The sequence below is a fragment of the Aquarana catesbeiana genome, linkage group LG02 (assembly GCF_042186555.1).
Source record: "Aquarana catesbeiana isolate 2022-GZ linkage group LG02, ASM4218655v1, whole genome shotgun sequence".
Taxonomy (NCBI): Eukaryota; Metazoa; Chordata; class Amphibia; order Anura; family Ranidae; genus Aquarana; species Aquarana catesbeiana.
Genome location: NC_133325.1, coordinates 652,692,695 through 652,710,234, shown reverse-complemented (window position 1 = coordinate 652,710,234; position 17,540 = coordinate 652,692,695). Strand labels below are relative to the sequence as shown.

The 17,540-nt window shown below is 43.3% G+C and overlaps 1 protein-coding gene across 9 annotated transcripts in view; it reads left to right on the top strand.

The window, feature by feature from the left end:
- The window catches only part of TSPOAP1 (TSPO associated protein 1), a 381,255-nt gene that overhangs the window by 342,289 nt on the left and 21,426 nt on the right, over positions 1–17,540 (top strand). For 8 of the 9 annotated variants that reach the window (XM_073616534.1, XM_073616531.1, XM_073616535.1 and 5 more), the window contains 2 exons: positions 2,846–2,884; positions 3,031–3,134. In XM_073616534.1, coding sequence (XP_073472635.1) covers positions 2,846–2,884; positions 3,031–3,134 — 143 coding nt within the window. The remainder of the gene's footprint in view (positions 1–2,845; positions 2,885–3,030; positions 3,135–17,540) is intronic. The other variant, XM_073616530.1, reaches the window with a different exon arrangement.

Sequence of the window (17,540 nt, the reverse complement as noted above, 5' to 3'; positions counted from 1 at the left end):
CCAGTGCCGGGAGCACTCACGAAGCCCCAGACCATGACATTCCTACCACTATAATTGACTGTAGGCAAGACACACTTGTCTTTGTACTCCTCACCTGGTTGCCGCCACACACGCTTGACACCATCTGAACCAAGTAAGTTTACATTGGTCTCATCAGACCACAGGACATGGTTCCAGTAATCCATGGCCTTAGTCTGCTTGCCTTCATTAAACTGTTTGCAAGCTTCTTGTGCATCATCTTTAGAAGAGGCTTCCTTCTGGGATGACAGCCATGCAGACCAATTTGATGCAGTGTGCGGCATATGGTCTGAGCACTGACAGGCTGATCCCCCCACCCCTTCCACCTGTGCAGAAATGCTGGCAGCACTCATACGTCTATTTCCCAAAGACAACCTCTGGATATGACGTTGAGCATGTGCACTCAACTTCTTTGGTCGACCATAGAGAGGCCTGCTCTGATTGAAACCTGTTCTGTTAAACCACTGTATGATCTTGGCCACTGTGCTGCAGCTGAGTTTAAGGGTCTTGGTAATCTTCTTATAGCCTAGGCCATGTTTATGTAGAGAACAATTCCCTTTTTTCACATCCTCAGAAAGTTCGTTGCCATGATGTGCCATGTTGAAATTCTGGTGACCAGTATGAGAGAAAGCGATAACACCAAATTTAACACACCTGATCCCCATTCACACCTGAGACCTTGTAACACCAATGAGTCACATGACACCGGGGAGGGGAAATGGCTAATTGGGCCCAATTTGGACATTTTCACTTAGGGGTGTACTCACTTTTGTTGCCAGCGGTTAAAACATTAATGGCTGTGTGTTGTTATTTTGAGGGGACAGCAAACTTACACTGTTATAGAAGCTGTACACTAATTACTTGACATCATAGCAAAGTGTCATTTCTTCAGTGTTGTCACATGAAAAGATATATAATAAAATATTTACAAAAATGTTAGGGGTGTACTCACTTTTGTGAGATACGGTAAATAGAGAGAGAGAGAGAAAGAGGCTGGCATCACAATTGTGCAATCGCAGATATTGCATGTGACGCATTGCTGTGCATATCACATGTGGGATGCAAATTTAAATCATATTGCATTTGCACCAAAATGGTACAGGACCCTTTATTTGGTCCGCACTGGAATTGGATCTCATGGGTGTGAACACCCATGCGATCCGATTCCTGCACCATTACATAGTTCGCACTGCGATCTGTGAAATGATCTGAGGGTGTTATTAACTTTACATTGACACCCGCAGTGGTGCGCAGATGTCAATGCAGGTACAATGTGGAAACCCGCACAGGAATCATGCTGGTTCACGCATCACACAAGTGTGAACCCAACCAGAGACGTGAACATATAGATGGATATATATATATAGAGAGAGATACACATTGAAATAAACACACACACAAAATATATATATATATATATATATATATATATATATATATATATATACACACACACTAAAAATTCCTAACCTGCTGGTTTTGGGGTGTGTAATGGTAGGGAAGATGTGCTCTGACTGTTCGGTGAAAGAAAGAAGTTAAAGACTTCCTGCTTTCTCCAGAATACTCAGCCATCTTCTCTCTCTGATTCTCCACCTCTGGAATGGTGAATGAGAAAGTGAGAATTCTGTCACAGATCGCCAGTGAGGTGCCGAGATCGCACCTTCATACACTGGCTGTTTCTGTGACAGTCAGTTACAGATTCTCACTGTGCTGCGATAATCAGTGGAGAACATGTTCTCCGCTGATTACCTCAGTTTCATACACTGGTAATGACCTGAGATCAGCGGCGAGACTCAGGATCGCCGCTGATCTCAGTTTCATAAAAGGACACCTTGGTTATACCAGGGATGACTTCTCAGAGAGGCTGGCAAGGACTATCTCTTGTGTAAACCAGCCTTTAGGGACTTAGTGATTTAGTAGCTGCTATGAAAAGCTGATTTTGTTGGTAGAAAACACTGAGTTACAATTAATAAAAGGTCTGTTAAAAGGTTTCTAGTGATTCATATCTTAGTCATTGAGTGACTAACTCTTTGCTGCATTTGAAGCTGCATATGTGGTTATTGCTGGACCCGTGTAGCCAGCCAGCTAATATGACAAGATCACAAATAACTCTTCATTGATATGCAGCATATTTCTAGGACACTCTGTGATTTGTGCAAATGCCACTTGGCAAAACAGTATTTGTGGAAGATTCAGTCAGCCATGTTGGATTTTTCTAGCCAGGAGCTGTGGTTTGCTAGAAAAATATCAGCATTGGACAGTTGCAAATTTTCATACTAGTTTGTGTATGAGGCCATGCTCAATAGCACCACCTATACTATATAGCTGGCACTTGTCTTTACAGTTTGTGAGTGCCCCAGGTGACAGGAGGTATAGTCAGTAGGCTGGTGGGATATAAGGGGTGTCAATAGCAACCTGCATTCTGTCTGATTCCACAAAGTTATTGCTTCAGTAAGTATTGATTCCCATTCAGCGACTTAGCTTTTGGCCTCACCATGAGGAAAGAGACAGGGGAAGATGTGGGAGATTGTAGAGTAGTCTGGTGAAATAGGCCTCTTGGGGTTTAAAAGGCCACTTTCATGGCGAATCTTTGACCCAGGACATACTCAGTATTACTGAAAATGACCAAATAATCTAGTCTGCATAGGCAGGAGGATGTCACTGTTGTATTCATTTTGCCATGTTATATGCAGATCAATAACAGGAAGTTGTTGCTGCCACCTAACGGTGAATATTAGATGGTCAGTTACAATTCAGAAGTTACAATTTCAGAAGTTACAATTTTGGTTTATTTGAGGGGTTGTTTGTTTTGTTTGTTTTTTCACAGTACAACTGACTTCTGCATCAGCAGAAAATAATGTAGCAGGTGAGTAGAAAAATAAATAGTAGTAAATTGTAGTAAATGTTTGCTGGTTCAAACATATGTATAAAATGTATAAATTATATGGATTGTATTTTTGTAATTGTGTTAGTAAATTGGTATACCTTATATATTTGTGATTCTCACTTTAGATAAGCATTTGAAAACCAGCAAATCTGACTCGAGCATCTCTAGAAAAATGGTGGCTATGTTTGACTATAACCCTAGAGAAAGTTCTCCAAATATGGATGTGGAGGTATGGATTATGTGCTATAATGTAATGTATGATTTTCTGCAGTGCTGTAAATGTAATCTTCTATCAGCATAATACAGAGTGACTTCAAGGAGAAAGGAAAACTGCAAAACACTGTTACAGCAAGGTTTGCTATACAGTGTATTATTACCCCATGTCAAGTTGACACCTTTTTATTTTTTCTAGTTTACCAGGTTTTTCAACACTGATAATTTGGCACATCCGTAGCACCCTAGGTGTTATTTTTTTAACAAGAAGCCCTAGGTGTTTTTTTTGGTTAAACATAACAAACATGTTCTACTTGCCTGCTCTGTGCAGTGGTTTTGCACAGAGCAATCTAGATCCTCCTCTTCTCGGGTCCCTTGCCTGCGCTCCTGACCCCTCCCTCCTGCCACCAAGCAAGCGCTGCTCTGTGTGTTCATTTAGACATGGAGCCATGGCTCAGCTCCACCCCCTCTCTCTCCTCATTGGCTCACTGACTTTGACAGCAGTGGGAGCCAATGGCACCCTCTGCTGTGTCTCAGCCATTTAGGAGGGAGAGTCCTGGATAACCAAGGATTTTGCGCAACATCGCTGGATCGAGATGGGGCTCAGGTAAGTATGGGGGCGGCTGCTGCACACAGGTTTTTTTATCCTAATGTATAGAATGCATTAAGAAAAAAAAAATGTCTGCCTTTGGAACCACTTTATTGTGCATGTATGGGTGTACAAAAACATATATGATGCACTGTGTCACTTCGATAACACAGCAGTTTTTGTTGTTAAAGTGGTTATAAAGGTACTTTTTTTTTGTCTTAAAATAACAAACGTATATTTACCTGCTGTCTACTGCACAGAGTGGCCCAAACCTCCTTTTCTGGAGTCTTCCACTGGTGCTCCAGGTTCCTCCTTTTTTTCGAAAACAGGACACAGCGGCTTGGCCAATGGCTTCTGCTGCTTCTAAGCCTCCTGTGGAAAGAAGAGCATTGTTGCTGCAGACAGGCGAGATGCTGGGTCGATAGAGGGCTCAGGTAAATATTTCAGGGGCTGGGGAGAGCTGGCAATGACAGTTTTTTTTTTTTGTTTTGTTTTTTAACCTTAATGCAGAGAATGCATTAAGGAATAAAAAAAAAGTTTGCCTTTAGAACAACTTAAAGGACCATTTAAAACTACATCTACACCTAAGACTACCCTGTCTGCAAGTGGGACAACACTGCTGTGAATTTTCACTCTAGAAATAAGTTATTGGAAAAATAACAGATGTACTGACAGGATCAAAAGATCATTAAACTGTTATGGGCAGAACTTGAGAAAACAAAAACCAGTGATGTTTTTGATGTATTAGACATCATAATAATGTTATACATTTTATAGTCAAAACGTTTTCCTTAGTTTTAGACAGAGAAGCGAAAGGGTAAATCGCATGTCAAGATGTAAGCCCCTTTAGGGATAACAATTTGTTGATAACAATTGTTTAATAACAATAAATGTTTTTTTATTAAATTAACATGCATTCTACGTTAAAGGAAAAGTATAGCCAAAGCTCCTTTCAGCTGGGAGGCTGAGTCGGCTGCTCCTACCTCCTCCACAGCCCAGTGCTCCAGTGAGTGAGGAGGGGGCAGAGCAGAGAGCAGTGACTGACAGTCAGCAGCTCTCTGCTTGGGGAGCTGTGAGAATCGAGCGTTCTGCGGTGTTAGAACGCTCAGTTCTCAGTTTTAGAGCTGTCAGGGGACAGATGCAGTGTCGGACTGATGCTGCATCCACCTAAGTAAGTGTAAATCTACAAAAACCCCATACTTCTCTTTTAATATTTATGCTACCAAAATTAGTGTGTGCTGTAAATTTCCTCCAGCATTGCTTCTGTTTCTTCTTGCTGGAGGCTGCCATTTTGTTAAAGCCCAGAGCAGTCACTGACCATATATTATACAATTTTCTTACTCAATTTCCTTTAGATTTACTTTCAACTATGTAGTGAATGGACCTGCCTGATTGCATACAAATTGAACGTGTTTAGGTTTGACCTCTTATTATTTGCTTTTGGTAAATCTAAAGGAAAAGAAAATTGTCTAATTTATGGCCAGCCTTAACCTGGCCATAGATAGTTCGAATCTCGGCTGGTTCAGCAGGGGCTGGCTGAGATTCAAACCATCTATGGGCAGGCTGATTGTACCCAAGTTGATTGATCAATTAAGGTATAACATGCATGTCAGATTTATCATTGGATTATTGCCAGCAGCTATAGCCGCTAGCAATAATCAGTGTGTGCTCTCCTGGCAAGGACGGTTTCCCGCACCCTCCTGCCGGGAGAACACAATAACACCAATGGAGGGATTCCCCCATTAACACTGACTGTGTTGATGGGGAAAATGAGGTTGCAGGAAAGAAAATCATACTGTCTTTGGCCTTAGTCCAGCCATACACGGTTTGAATCTCACCTTGTTCTGCAGGAACTCCACCCAGGGGAGGAAAAGACTGTGAGTTACCATTAACTGAAAAATTGTTAAGCTTTGTCAAGGTAGATTGTGTACCAATAAGGAGAACCTCGGTTTTATCACTATTTAATTTGAGAAAGAAACCCAGGATTTAATTTTCTGTAAACAGTCGGTAAGGGATTTGGGTGGAAGGGTGGTAGTAGGTTTAGTGGTCAGGTAGAGCTGGGTGTCATCCGCATAGCATTGTAAATGGATGTTACATTTATAAAATATGAGACCAAGAGGAATAAGATAGATTTATGAACAGAAGTAATAGATTTAGGGGTGATGCAGAGATTAAAGTTCAGTAAGTTTACTTTCTGGGCTGTGATAACATGCACCAAAGGTTTGCGTGTCGGCCTCTTTTTGGCAATAAAACATGTGCAAAATCAACTAGCCTAAGTTCAAAAGCTGGAAATTAAAATGCCGAGATCTTTTTGGAATATGAGATACAGTGAACTGAATTAGTTAAAATACAAACATAAGATAAGATGGGTTCTAATAGCAAAAATAATCAGGATGAATAAGTAAAAAGAAATGAAATTCCTGCAAGCCTCAATCAACCCAATGCCTGATTGACACCACTACTCAGTTGCATGCGTTAAACACCTCTCATAAACTTGTGCAAATAGGAAAAAAACAATAAATGATATGCTGCGCTAAAATGAGCTACACAATATAGGCATATATCATAGTGCGTATTAAAATTAATAAACACATATAAATACCCTCAAGTAATATATAAAAATGATAATGACAATATATACAAGTAAATCAAAACAAAATTAATAATAAAGTGCTCCTGTGCATCAGTGATCTGTGATTCTGGTACTGTTCAGTGGGGGAAATTATCAGTGATCCCCCTATAGATAAATTCCAGAAAAGTGTTTCTGTGCCAAACATATGGTAAAGCAGGTTTGTTTAAAAACAATAATGTGACAGTCTTGCTCGAAAAACATGCTGAAAGTGCATATGCACAAATTCCAAAAGTGCTTCTGTGCCACACAGATTTTATTCAAACAGTTCATATAAAAATCTTGTGAGTTCATATGAAAATCCTGCTGACAAAACGTGCTAAAGTGCATATGCGTGATATCCAGTTATGACATTCAGTTATGAATTTAATATTTGATATGTACCTCTGTCCTCCAGGATTTTATTCATTTCATTGGAACAATATAAAAATGTGACACTGTGGGCATTGTTTACGCAGTTAAATGCCCTTGCAATTTAACCTATGTGGGCTGGACTATAAGAGCACTCAAAGACCGTATAGAGGAACATGTTAGAAATAGAAGAAAGGGATTTGATAAACACTATTTATCTATACATTTTAGGGACGTCCATAACAAAAGTACAACAGGGATAAAGTTGTGGGGCATAGAGGCACCTAAACGCCACTGGAGAGGTTCAAATTATGTAAGGGAGATAAGTAAGCGTGAATCCTGGTGGATACACCAGCTCGGCTCCTTAGCGCCCAGGGGGTTGAACAAAGAATTTGATCTTAGATGTTTTTTAAGTAATTATTAGATGTCTGCTGGTACAATACCTACTATCGTTTTTAATTTAATTTTTACATTTTTGAATATATTAGGGAATATGCCTCCATTGAGATTTTTATTCTAATGCCCTTTTAATATTTTTTTTATATTTTTTATATGTATATTTTTATATATACATATTTTTTTATACAGATTAAACAGTTTTAGAGATATAGATATATACATCTTTGCATTATATATCTATTATATGGGAGTAATTAAATAGTTTATAGTAGTATTCCACTATACACAGTGCGATATCGGCCAATTATACTTTTTTTCCTGCACAGGGTATAGTGTATATGGTTGTATTATGTACACTGATTAATATGTGCCGATATCAGTAGCCGTGATTATGGTTCATCTTGATGTGTAATGTTTAGTCTTATTCCAATGTAACTAATCCTATTGTTTGTTGCTGGTGTTGTAATTGGCGCCAGCTGGTATGGTATGTTAATCCTCCACGTCCATCCTGATAGTAGTTTGTCATTAGTCTTGTTCACTGATCTTAGAATCGCCTATCAAGGCTAAGTATAGGTGTTCTGTTTCTAAGCCTGAACATTAATATGCCTTCTGGCACTCCGTATAACTTCAGTATGATAAGACTGTATGGAAGCAGCCTGCCATTAGATGTCTCCTGGAAATACATTTCCATTGAGCGCTCCATTAGAAAACATAGTTTATTAATATTTTGTTGTCCGCGAGCCACAACAAAATGGCCGCGGGCGCTGTATTTAACTGACAGATTGGCTGTCCAATCAGAATTCCCCCTGAGGAAGATACATCATCCAGGTATCGACACACGCTGGGGAGGGGCCAGGACGGTACGACAGGTAGTCTGTCTAGGAGGAGATACATACCGTACCTATACCGGTTTTATATGCTTTGCATAGCGTGGTGCACTGATGCACCTGGCACATGTGTGCACCCCATTCTGGGAGTGTATTTTATTTGCTTAAATAAAACTTTTTAAACAATATCACACCATCAAGTTTTTCTCATATATTCCCGAGATACTGCATTGGAAGCCCAGGATCCCGTTACCAGTATAAAACCCAGGGGTGGTTCAAAAGCGTGTATAGACTGAGCATAATAGTCACACGCTCTGAGGTGAGCATTTAATATCTAGGGGGTCACCAGAATATGAGCACCAATGCACAATCTACAGCACGAATTGATATATAAGCATGTCAGCAGTGTCATAACTGGATATCACGCATATGCACTTTAGCACGTTTTGTCAGCAGGATTTTCATATGAACTCACAAGATTTTTATATGAACTGTTTGAATAAGATCTGTGTGGCACAGAAGCACTTTTGGAATTCATTTGTGCATACACACTTTCAGCACGTTTTTCCAGCAAGACTGTCACCTTATTGTTTTTAAACAAACCTGCTTTACCCTATGTTTGGCACAGAAGCACTTTTCTGAAATTTATCTATAGGGGGATCATTTATAATTTCCCCCACTGAACGGTACCAGAATCACAGATCACTTTGATGCACAGGAGTACTTTATTATGAATTTTGTTTTGATTTACTTGTATACATTGTCATTGTCATTTTTATATATTATTGAAGGTATTTATATGTGTTAATTTTAATATGCAGGACGAATAAGTAAACTATACAGAAGGATTAAGATGATTTGGTAGTTCCTTGGACTGAGGGAATAGGGTAAATGATATCTACTGAACAGGAAGCTATAATGAAATTACTAAAAGATACAGTTAGCTGAAAGGAGCTAATGAGCGCTTTACTCAACTGAAATGGGGAAGGAAGAAGGGTGAAAGTGGTTAGATTACAAATTTAGCGGACTAGATGTGAGTAAACAAACTCCCATAGTCCAGTTCATTCAGATTGGCTAATTATTCCATTCCATTAATAGGGATCACTGCATCTAACACTGATAGGATTTGAACTTGGCTGTGTGAGTATGTTTAGATGTATGTCCAGCCAAAACATGTTTTATTCATTTTGGACAGAATGGGGGAATGATTAGAACCTCAGTCAGCTTTTTATTATCTGTTTACCTGCTGTTTTGCTCCCACTCTCACAGAACCTATTCACACCAGCCCCCAGTCCACTGTGGTTCAAACGCTTTAATGCATGCTACAGTACACTAAGCCAGGCCATTCATTCGAATTAACTGCCTCTTGCACCATAACAGATCAAAAATTTTGCATGCATCATTTTTGGCAGCACACAGCAAAGCACAGTCTTCCATTGCACTGCTCTGCAAAACCCAGGTGCGGTGGAAAGGTGCACCACTCTGGTGTGAATGGGCTCAAAACTAGGGAAAATCAATATAACAGAGCCCTGGAGAGTAGGGATGAGCCGAACACCCCCCCGGTTTGGTTTGCGGCAGAACATGCGAATAGACCGAAAGTTTGCGTGAACATTCGAACACCGTTAAAGTCTATGGGACCCAAATGTGAAAAATCAAAAGTGCGAATTTTAAAGGCTAATATGCAAGTTATTGTCCTAAAAAGTGTTTGGGGACCCGGGTCCTGCCCCAGGGGACATATATCAATGCAAAAAAAAAGTTTTAAAAACTGATGTTTTTCCGGGAGCAGTGATTTTAATAATGCTTAATTTGAAAAAATAAAAGTGAAATATTCCTTTAAATATCGTACCTGGGGAGTGACTATAGTATGCCTGTAAAGTGGTGCGTGTTTCCCGAGTTTAGAACAGTCCCTGCACAAAATGACATTTCTAAAGTCATTTAAAACTGCTTGCGGCTGTAATATAATGTTGGGTCCCGGCAATATGGATGAAAATTATTGAGAAAGACTGCATGGGTACCCCCCCCCCCAGCCTATTACCAGGCTCTTTGGGTCTTGTATGAATATTAAGGGGAACCCCGCACCCTAAAAAAAGAAAAGACGTGGGGCCCCCATGCCCTATATACTCTGAACAGCAGTGTACAGGCGGTCCAAACAAGACAGGGACTGTAGGTTTGTTCTTAAGTTGAATCTGTTTGTTATTTGGAACAGGTACATTTTGTAAGTGTAGCTACAGCCAAAAAATCTATTTTTAAGCTTTTTGGCTAACATAGGGAAGGGTTATCACCCCTGTAACATTTGTTTTGCTGTCTGTGCCCCTGTTCAGAATATTTCACCTCACTTTCTGTCCCAATGACAACTGGATTTTGAAAATTTGGGGTTATTAGGGAAACAATGATTGGTGACAAAGCATCAGTGGAGACACCTTTTTCCCATATTAACTCTTACAGGAGAGAATTTCCCTTCCTAGGGGTAGATTTCATCGCACTTCTGTTTGTAAGTAGGAGTCGTTTGTAAGTCGGATGTTTGAAAGTAGGGGGCCGCCTGTATATACTATACGGCCTGCCCTATATACTCTGCAGAAAATTGGGCCTTAGGTGTTGGTGGTACCAGAACACTGTAAGCCCTCATAGTCACTCTTGGTGGGTGCTGGAACAGGCCCTGCTGTGAAATATTATATCAAGAATTGTAATTACATGCCCCTGTTGAACAGGGGCAGAAAAATTGGGCCTTTGGTGGTATGGTGGTGGTGCCACAACACTGTAAGCCCTCACAGTTTTTCTTGGTGGGCGCTGGAACGGGCCCTGCTGTGAAATAATATGTTAAGAATTGTAATTACACACCCCTGTTAAACAGGGGCAGAAAAATTGGGTCTTAGGCAGTGGTGGTGGTGCCACAACACTTTAACCCCTCACAGATTCTGTTGTTCAGCGCAGGAACGAGCCCTTCTGTGAAATATTAGAGCAAATATTGTAATTACATGCCCCTGTTAAACAGGGGCAGAAAAATTGGGCCTTAGGTGGTGGTGGTGGCACAACACTGTAAAGCCTCACAGATACTCTTGTTGAGCACAGGAACGGGCCCTGCTGTGAAATATTAGAGCAAATATTGTAATTACATGCCCCTGTTAAACAGGGGCAGAAAAATTGGGCCTTCAGCACTGGTAGTGGTGCCACAACACTGCAACCCCTCACAGATACTCTAGTTGAGCGCAGGAACGAGCCCTGCTGTGAAATATTACAGCAAAAATTGTAATTACACGTCCCTGTTAAACAGGCAGAAAAATTGAGCCTTAGGCACTGGTGGTGGTGCCTTGAAACAAAAATGTTCTTAGAAGCTATTGACATGAACATTTAGGAGGAATAGAGTAGTCACTCAGCATAACAGGATAGTCCCTCAGCATAGGCAGTCTTCAAGGGATCTCACATTCATAGAAAAATTAATCGGTTACATCAGCATCAGGTGCTTGGTAGCTGGTGATCCAAGACTGATTCATTTTTATGAAGGTGAGCCGATCAACTGAGTCTGTGGACAGGCGCACTCTGTGATCGGTTACAAAGCCTCCAGCAGCACTGAATGTGTGTTCCGAAAGAACGCTGGATGCAGGACAGGCCAGTAGCTCAATTGCATATTGTGCAAGCTTTGGCCAGTGATCCTTCCTCAAGACCCAGTAACCCAGTGGATTTTCGGTTGGAAAGGTCTCCAAGTCTGATCTTTCCCCTAGGTATTCCTGCACCATGTAAATCGGACGCTGGCGATGGTTGCTGGAACCGATCAGACCTTGGGGCTGCGGACTAAAGAATTGTCTGAACCCATCAGTCAGACGGCCACCTTCTGCACTGCTCCTTCTGTGACTGACTGAAGCCTCAGCAACACGTCCAGAAGGACCAGGAAATTGTAACCTCCCAGGCTCTGGAAACGCATTGCACAAACCTTTCTGCAAGGCCTCCCGAAGATGTTTCATCCTCTGCTCCCTCTGCGAAGGCTGGATAAATTCCGCAACCTTACCCTTGTAACCTGGATCAAGAAGGGTTGCCAGCCTATAATGATCCCTCTCCTTGATACCACGAATCCGGGGGTCCTTTCACAGGCTTTGCAGGATCAGGAAGGCCATGCAGCAAAGGTTTGCTGAGGCATTCGATTAGGAGTCCTCTGGGTCACTAAGGATGACATGATCCACAGCCACCTCCTCCCAGCCATGTACAAGTCCATGGGTTTCTGGGGACTGAAAACGATCTCTTGAAGACTGCTGCTGATGCTGAGTGCCAGACTCCACCTCCATGCTGACACAATCCTCATCCTCCTCCTCTTGCTGTGTGATTAGCGGGCCCGCAGGAATACTGTCTGGATAAAGGGGGCCTTGAGAGGTAAGGAAGTCCTCCTCTTCCTTCCTCTGTTCTGCCTCAAGTGCCCTGTCCATTATTCCATGAAGCGTGTGCTCCAACAGGAAGACAAGAGGGACAGTATCACTGATGCATGCACTGTCACTGCTCACCATCCTCGTGGCCTCCTCAAATGGTGACAGGACAGTGCAGGCATCCTTGATCAGTAGCCACTGGAGTTGCAAAAAAAAATCTAAGCTCCCCTGACCCTGCCCTGGTGCCATACTCACACAGGTACTCATTGATGGCCCTCTGCTGCGTGTGCAGCCGCTGCAGCATTGCCAATGTTCAGTTCCACCTGGTGGGCATGTCACAAATGAGGCGGTTCTTGGGCAGGTTGCATTCCTTTTGAAGGTCAGCCAGCCGAGCACTGGCATTATATGACCGGCGGAAATGCCCACAGACTTTCCTGGCCTGCCTCAGGAGATCCTGTAAGCCCGGGTACCTGCACAAGAACCGCTGCACCACCAAATTAAGGACGTGAGCCAAACAGGGAACATGGGTCAAGTGTCCCTGTCGGAGGGCGGAGAGGAGGTTAGTGCCATTGTCGCAAACCACCATTCCTGGCTGAAGTTGGCGTGGCGTCAACCACCTCTGGGTCTGCCCCTGCAGAGCTGACAGAATCTCTGCCCCAGTATGGCTCCTGTCCCCAAAGCAGACCAACTCAAGCACCGCATGGCATCTTTTTGCCTGAGTGCTTGCGTAGCCCCTTGAAGGCCTATGGAGCACCGCTGGTTCCGAGGAGAAATCTGCAGAGGGAGAGGCCATAGAGGAAGAAGAAGAGGAGAAGGTGGAGGAGAGAGGTGTGGCAGAATCACCACTACTAGCATTTTGGAGGCGTAGTGGCGGAACAAGCTCCAACAATACTGCACCCTGTCCTGCATCCTTCCCAGCTGCCAGCAGAGTTACCCAGTGCTCTATGAAAGAAAGGTAACGTCCCTGTCCATGCCTGCTGGACCATGAGTCAGCGGTAATATGAACCTTATCGCTGACCACCGGAATGGCCTTCCGTGAAGAGAAATGGCGTTTGGGAACATGCCACTGAGGTACCACACATTCCACAAATTCATGAAAGGGGACAGAGTCTACCAGCTGAAAAGGCAGCAGTTGGAGTGCTAGCAATTTAGCCAAGCTAGCATTCAGCCACTGAGCATGTGGATGGCTGTGACCGAACTTCTTTCGACGGTTTAGCAACTGGGGTAGGGAAATTTGCCTGCTACAATCGGATGTTGGTGTAGCGATAGCAGATTGCCCACAAGTACTTGGCACACCTAATTCTACACCTTCATTCCTCTCAGTGCAGGTTTCTGAGAGGACTGAAGGTATAGTGGGGTTGGAGATCCCAGCTGATGAGGAGCAAGGAGAGGTCTGCCTTGTTCTTTGGTGTGGGTCTTTTAACCAGTTCAATACAGGGCATTTTCACCCCCTTCCTTCCCAGACAAATTTTTAGTTTTCAGCGCTGTCGCACTTTAAACAATTGCGCGGTCGTGCCACGTTGTACCCAAACAAAATTGACGTCCTTTTTTCCCCACAAATAGAGCTTTCTTTTGGTGGTATTTGATCACCTCTGCGGTTTTTGTTTTTTGCGCTATAAACAAAAGAAGAGCGACAATTTTGAAAAAAACACAATATTTTTTACTTTTTGCTATAATAAATATCCCAATTTAAAAAAAACAAAACAAATTTTTTCCTCAGTTTAGGCCGATACGTATTCTTTTACATATTTTTGGTAAAAAAAATCGCAATAAGCATATCTTGATTGGTTTGCGCAAAAGTTATAGCGTCTACAAAATACGGGATAGATTTATGGCATTTTTTTAAAAAAATTATTTATTTTTTTTACTAGTAATAGCGGCAATCTGCAATTTTTTTTTTTTTTTTCATGACTGCGACATTATGGTGGACACATCGGACACTTTTGACACATTTTTGAATTGATTACTGTATAAATGTGACAGGCAGGGAAGAGGTTAACCACTAGGGGGAGACGAGGGGTTAAATGTGTTTCCTAGGGGAGTAATTCTAACTGTAGGGGGTGGGGACTCGGGGGGGAGAGACCGATCAGTGTTCCTCTTTACTGGGAACACAGATCGGTCTCCTCTCACCTGACAGGACGTGGATCTGTGTGTTTACACACACAGATCCACAGACCTGCTCGGTTAATGGGCAATCGCGCGCGCACCCCCTAGACGGCCGGGAAGCCCAGGACGTTATATGATGGCCACCCAGGATGGGAGATCCCATCTGTGGCCGTCATATTACTATACGCGAGTATTGAAGTGGTTAAGTACTGTTGCGAACGGACTGCATGGGAGGTCGACATATGTCTGGTGGAGCATGTGGTGCCCAAGCGGCTGCTGTTTAGGCCACACTTGATACGCTTTAGACATATGTTGCAAACCGCAATGGTGCGATCTGCTGCACAGGTATCAAAAAAGGCCCACACCAAAGAACACCCACGTAGAGTCAGTGACCTCATCATCCCCTCCTTCGTCATCACCGGAGCAAACCTGGCAGTATGCTGCAGCTGGGGGAACATGACTGCCAGTTTCTTGTCCTTCTTGGGCACCTCCTCTCTCTGGGCTCACATTACTGCCTTCCTCAACCTGGGAACCATCATCAGAGCCTTCAAAACGCTGCGCATCCTTCTGCAGCATGTACCCGACACTGTGGTCGAACAGTTCGGGGGACTCCTCCGTGCATGATGGTGGGGCTAGGGAAGGAGTGACTGATGACATTGAGCCGATGGAATAGGCCGCTTTGGTAGCTGCATTGGCAGGCAAAATACTCTGAGCCTGGGTGACAGAGGATGAGGACGGCTTAGTTAGCCACTCTACCAACTCTTCTGCATGTTGTGGATCAACACGGCCTGCTGCCGAAAAAAAGGACAAGCATGCCCCACGGCCACGTGCTGAGGATGCACCATGTCCAAGACCAGCACTGTTGGCTGTAGAGACAGAGCCTGCTTGCCCTCTTTTAGTGGCCTGTGAGCATCTGCCTCTCCTTGGTGGCCTTCCAGACATGCTGTAAAATTTTATTAGCAAAACACCGCCTGAAGTTTACTAGAAAGAGTACACCAGGAATGGCCTGCAGTCAGATATAGGCTTGGCTAGACTAGAATGCAGTGGATATATATATATATATATATATATATATATATATATATATATATATGTGTGTATATATATATGGATATGGGAGACTGTATATATATTTATTGCACTGCAGATAACTGAATAACCTGCCTGCCTGAAAGTGTATTTGAAAACGTACACCAGGAATGGCCTGCAGTCAGAAATAGGCTTGGCTAGACTGGAATGCAGTGGATATTAAGGAAAATTGTTATTCATACTTACTGTAATTTTCCTTTCCTGGATCCTCCCCATGTCAGCCTACTATGGGTCAGCTCCGCCCCCTCTGACACCTCCAGGACCACCTCTTTTCTAGCCATAAAAGGGCGGCTGTCTGTCCACACCAGTGTTCAAAAAAACCCCGCCTCGCGACGGATAAACTGGGTGAGAATCCTCCGGCTGACATGGGGAGGATCCAGGAAAGGAAAATTACGGTAAGTATGGATAACAATTTTCCTTATTCCTGGACCTCCCCATGTCAGCCTACTATGGGATGTACCAAGCAATATTAAGAAGGGAGGGAAGACAAAAAATAAAAAAATAAGCCAAACCCTCAATGTAATGCTACTTTTTAATGGGCAACAGCCGCCGTAATAACTGTAGAGCCGAATGTTTCCTCAGGCGGACAAGCCATATTAAGCTTGTAATGCCTAATAAAAGGTGTTGGGCATGCTCCAGCTTGCTGCTCTGCAAACTACCTCAGGGGCAACCTTCGCGTATGCCCAGGATGCTGCCATACCCCTCGTTGAATGTGCTTTGATCTCTGAAGGAGGAGGAAGGCCCAGCGTTTTGTATGCAATATGCATAGTCTTGACAAACCAGGAAGACACAACTCTGGATGTTGCTGGCATACCCTTTTTAGGCCTCATTGGGAAAACCTACAGCTGATCTTGTTTGCCAAAGCTTTTAGTCCGTTTCAGGTAGGTTGAAACCGCAGAGACCAGGTCTAACCTACTCCACTCATCATCAGCTGTATCCGCCGGAAAGGCTGGGAGAATGACCTCCCAGTTCATACGAAATTATGTGACCACCTTAGGTAGAAAGCTCGGTAATGGCCTAAGGACTGTCTTGTCTGGGAGCACCAAACAATATGGTTCTTTAGATGAGAAGGCGCACAACTCGGAGTCTCTTCTGGCCGAGGCCACGGCTAGTAAAAAACAAAAACAAAAAACTGTTAAAAGAAATAACGAACAAGAGAAAGCTTGATCAAACGGAGGAACCAGCAATGTTCCCAAGATTAGTGTTAAGTCCTCTTTTGGAAATAAAGATTTCAATGGAGGTCTGATTTCTATGGCTACCCCTAAAAAAAAAATCAGATCACCAATGGATGTAGAGCATATCTTGTACACAACATAGCCGACAAGGCAGGGCTTTGACTCTTCAGGGAATTATAAGCTAACCCTTGGAGACTACTCTGCAGAAACTCCAAAATGTTAGAAACTGAAGGAGATCCAAGGTTCCAACCCCTTTCCGTAGTATTCCAGATCCGGTGATAGGTTACATTTGTTCTTATGATCCTGTAATAATGTCATTAACTTTATCCTCCTGCAGTTCGGGTGTCAGGTCCCACTCTGCAGAAGGAGATTTTGACAAGGAGGGATTGGTGAGCCCAACTTTATCCTCCAAGCCAGAGGGAACCACAGACCCCTGAGCCTGTAAGGTAGGACTACTATTGCTGTGACCCTTTTTCGCTAAATCTTCAGCAGGATTTTGAGAGCCAATGGAAGCGGCAGGAACACATACACCAAGGGGAAGTTCCAAGACCTGGACAGAGCACCCCGACCCAATGCCTGTGGATGCTAGGTCCAGGAGAAGAAGCAAGGCAGTTGACAATTCTCCAATACCATAAGATCTATCGAAGGCGTCCCCCAGACCCTGAAGATCTTGCGTAGGTACTTGGGGTTGAGGCCCCATTGTTGTGATCCCCAAAGCCTTGACTCAAGCGATCTGCTAAAACATTGCCAGGCCCTGGGAGTTAGGATGCTGTAAGAGAGTCGAGATTCTTCTCTGTGCAGAGGAAGATTGACATGCCACCCCAAAAAACCCAGCCCGAGGGGCGTGTCCGGACGTCGAGGTGGGTGGACGTGCTGCAGAGGAGCTCCGCCGAGTCCTCTGCAAT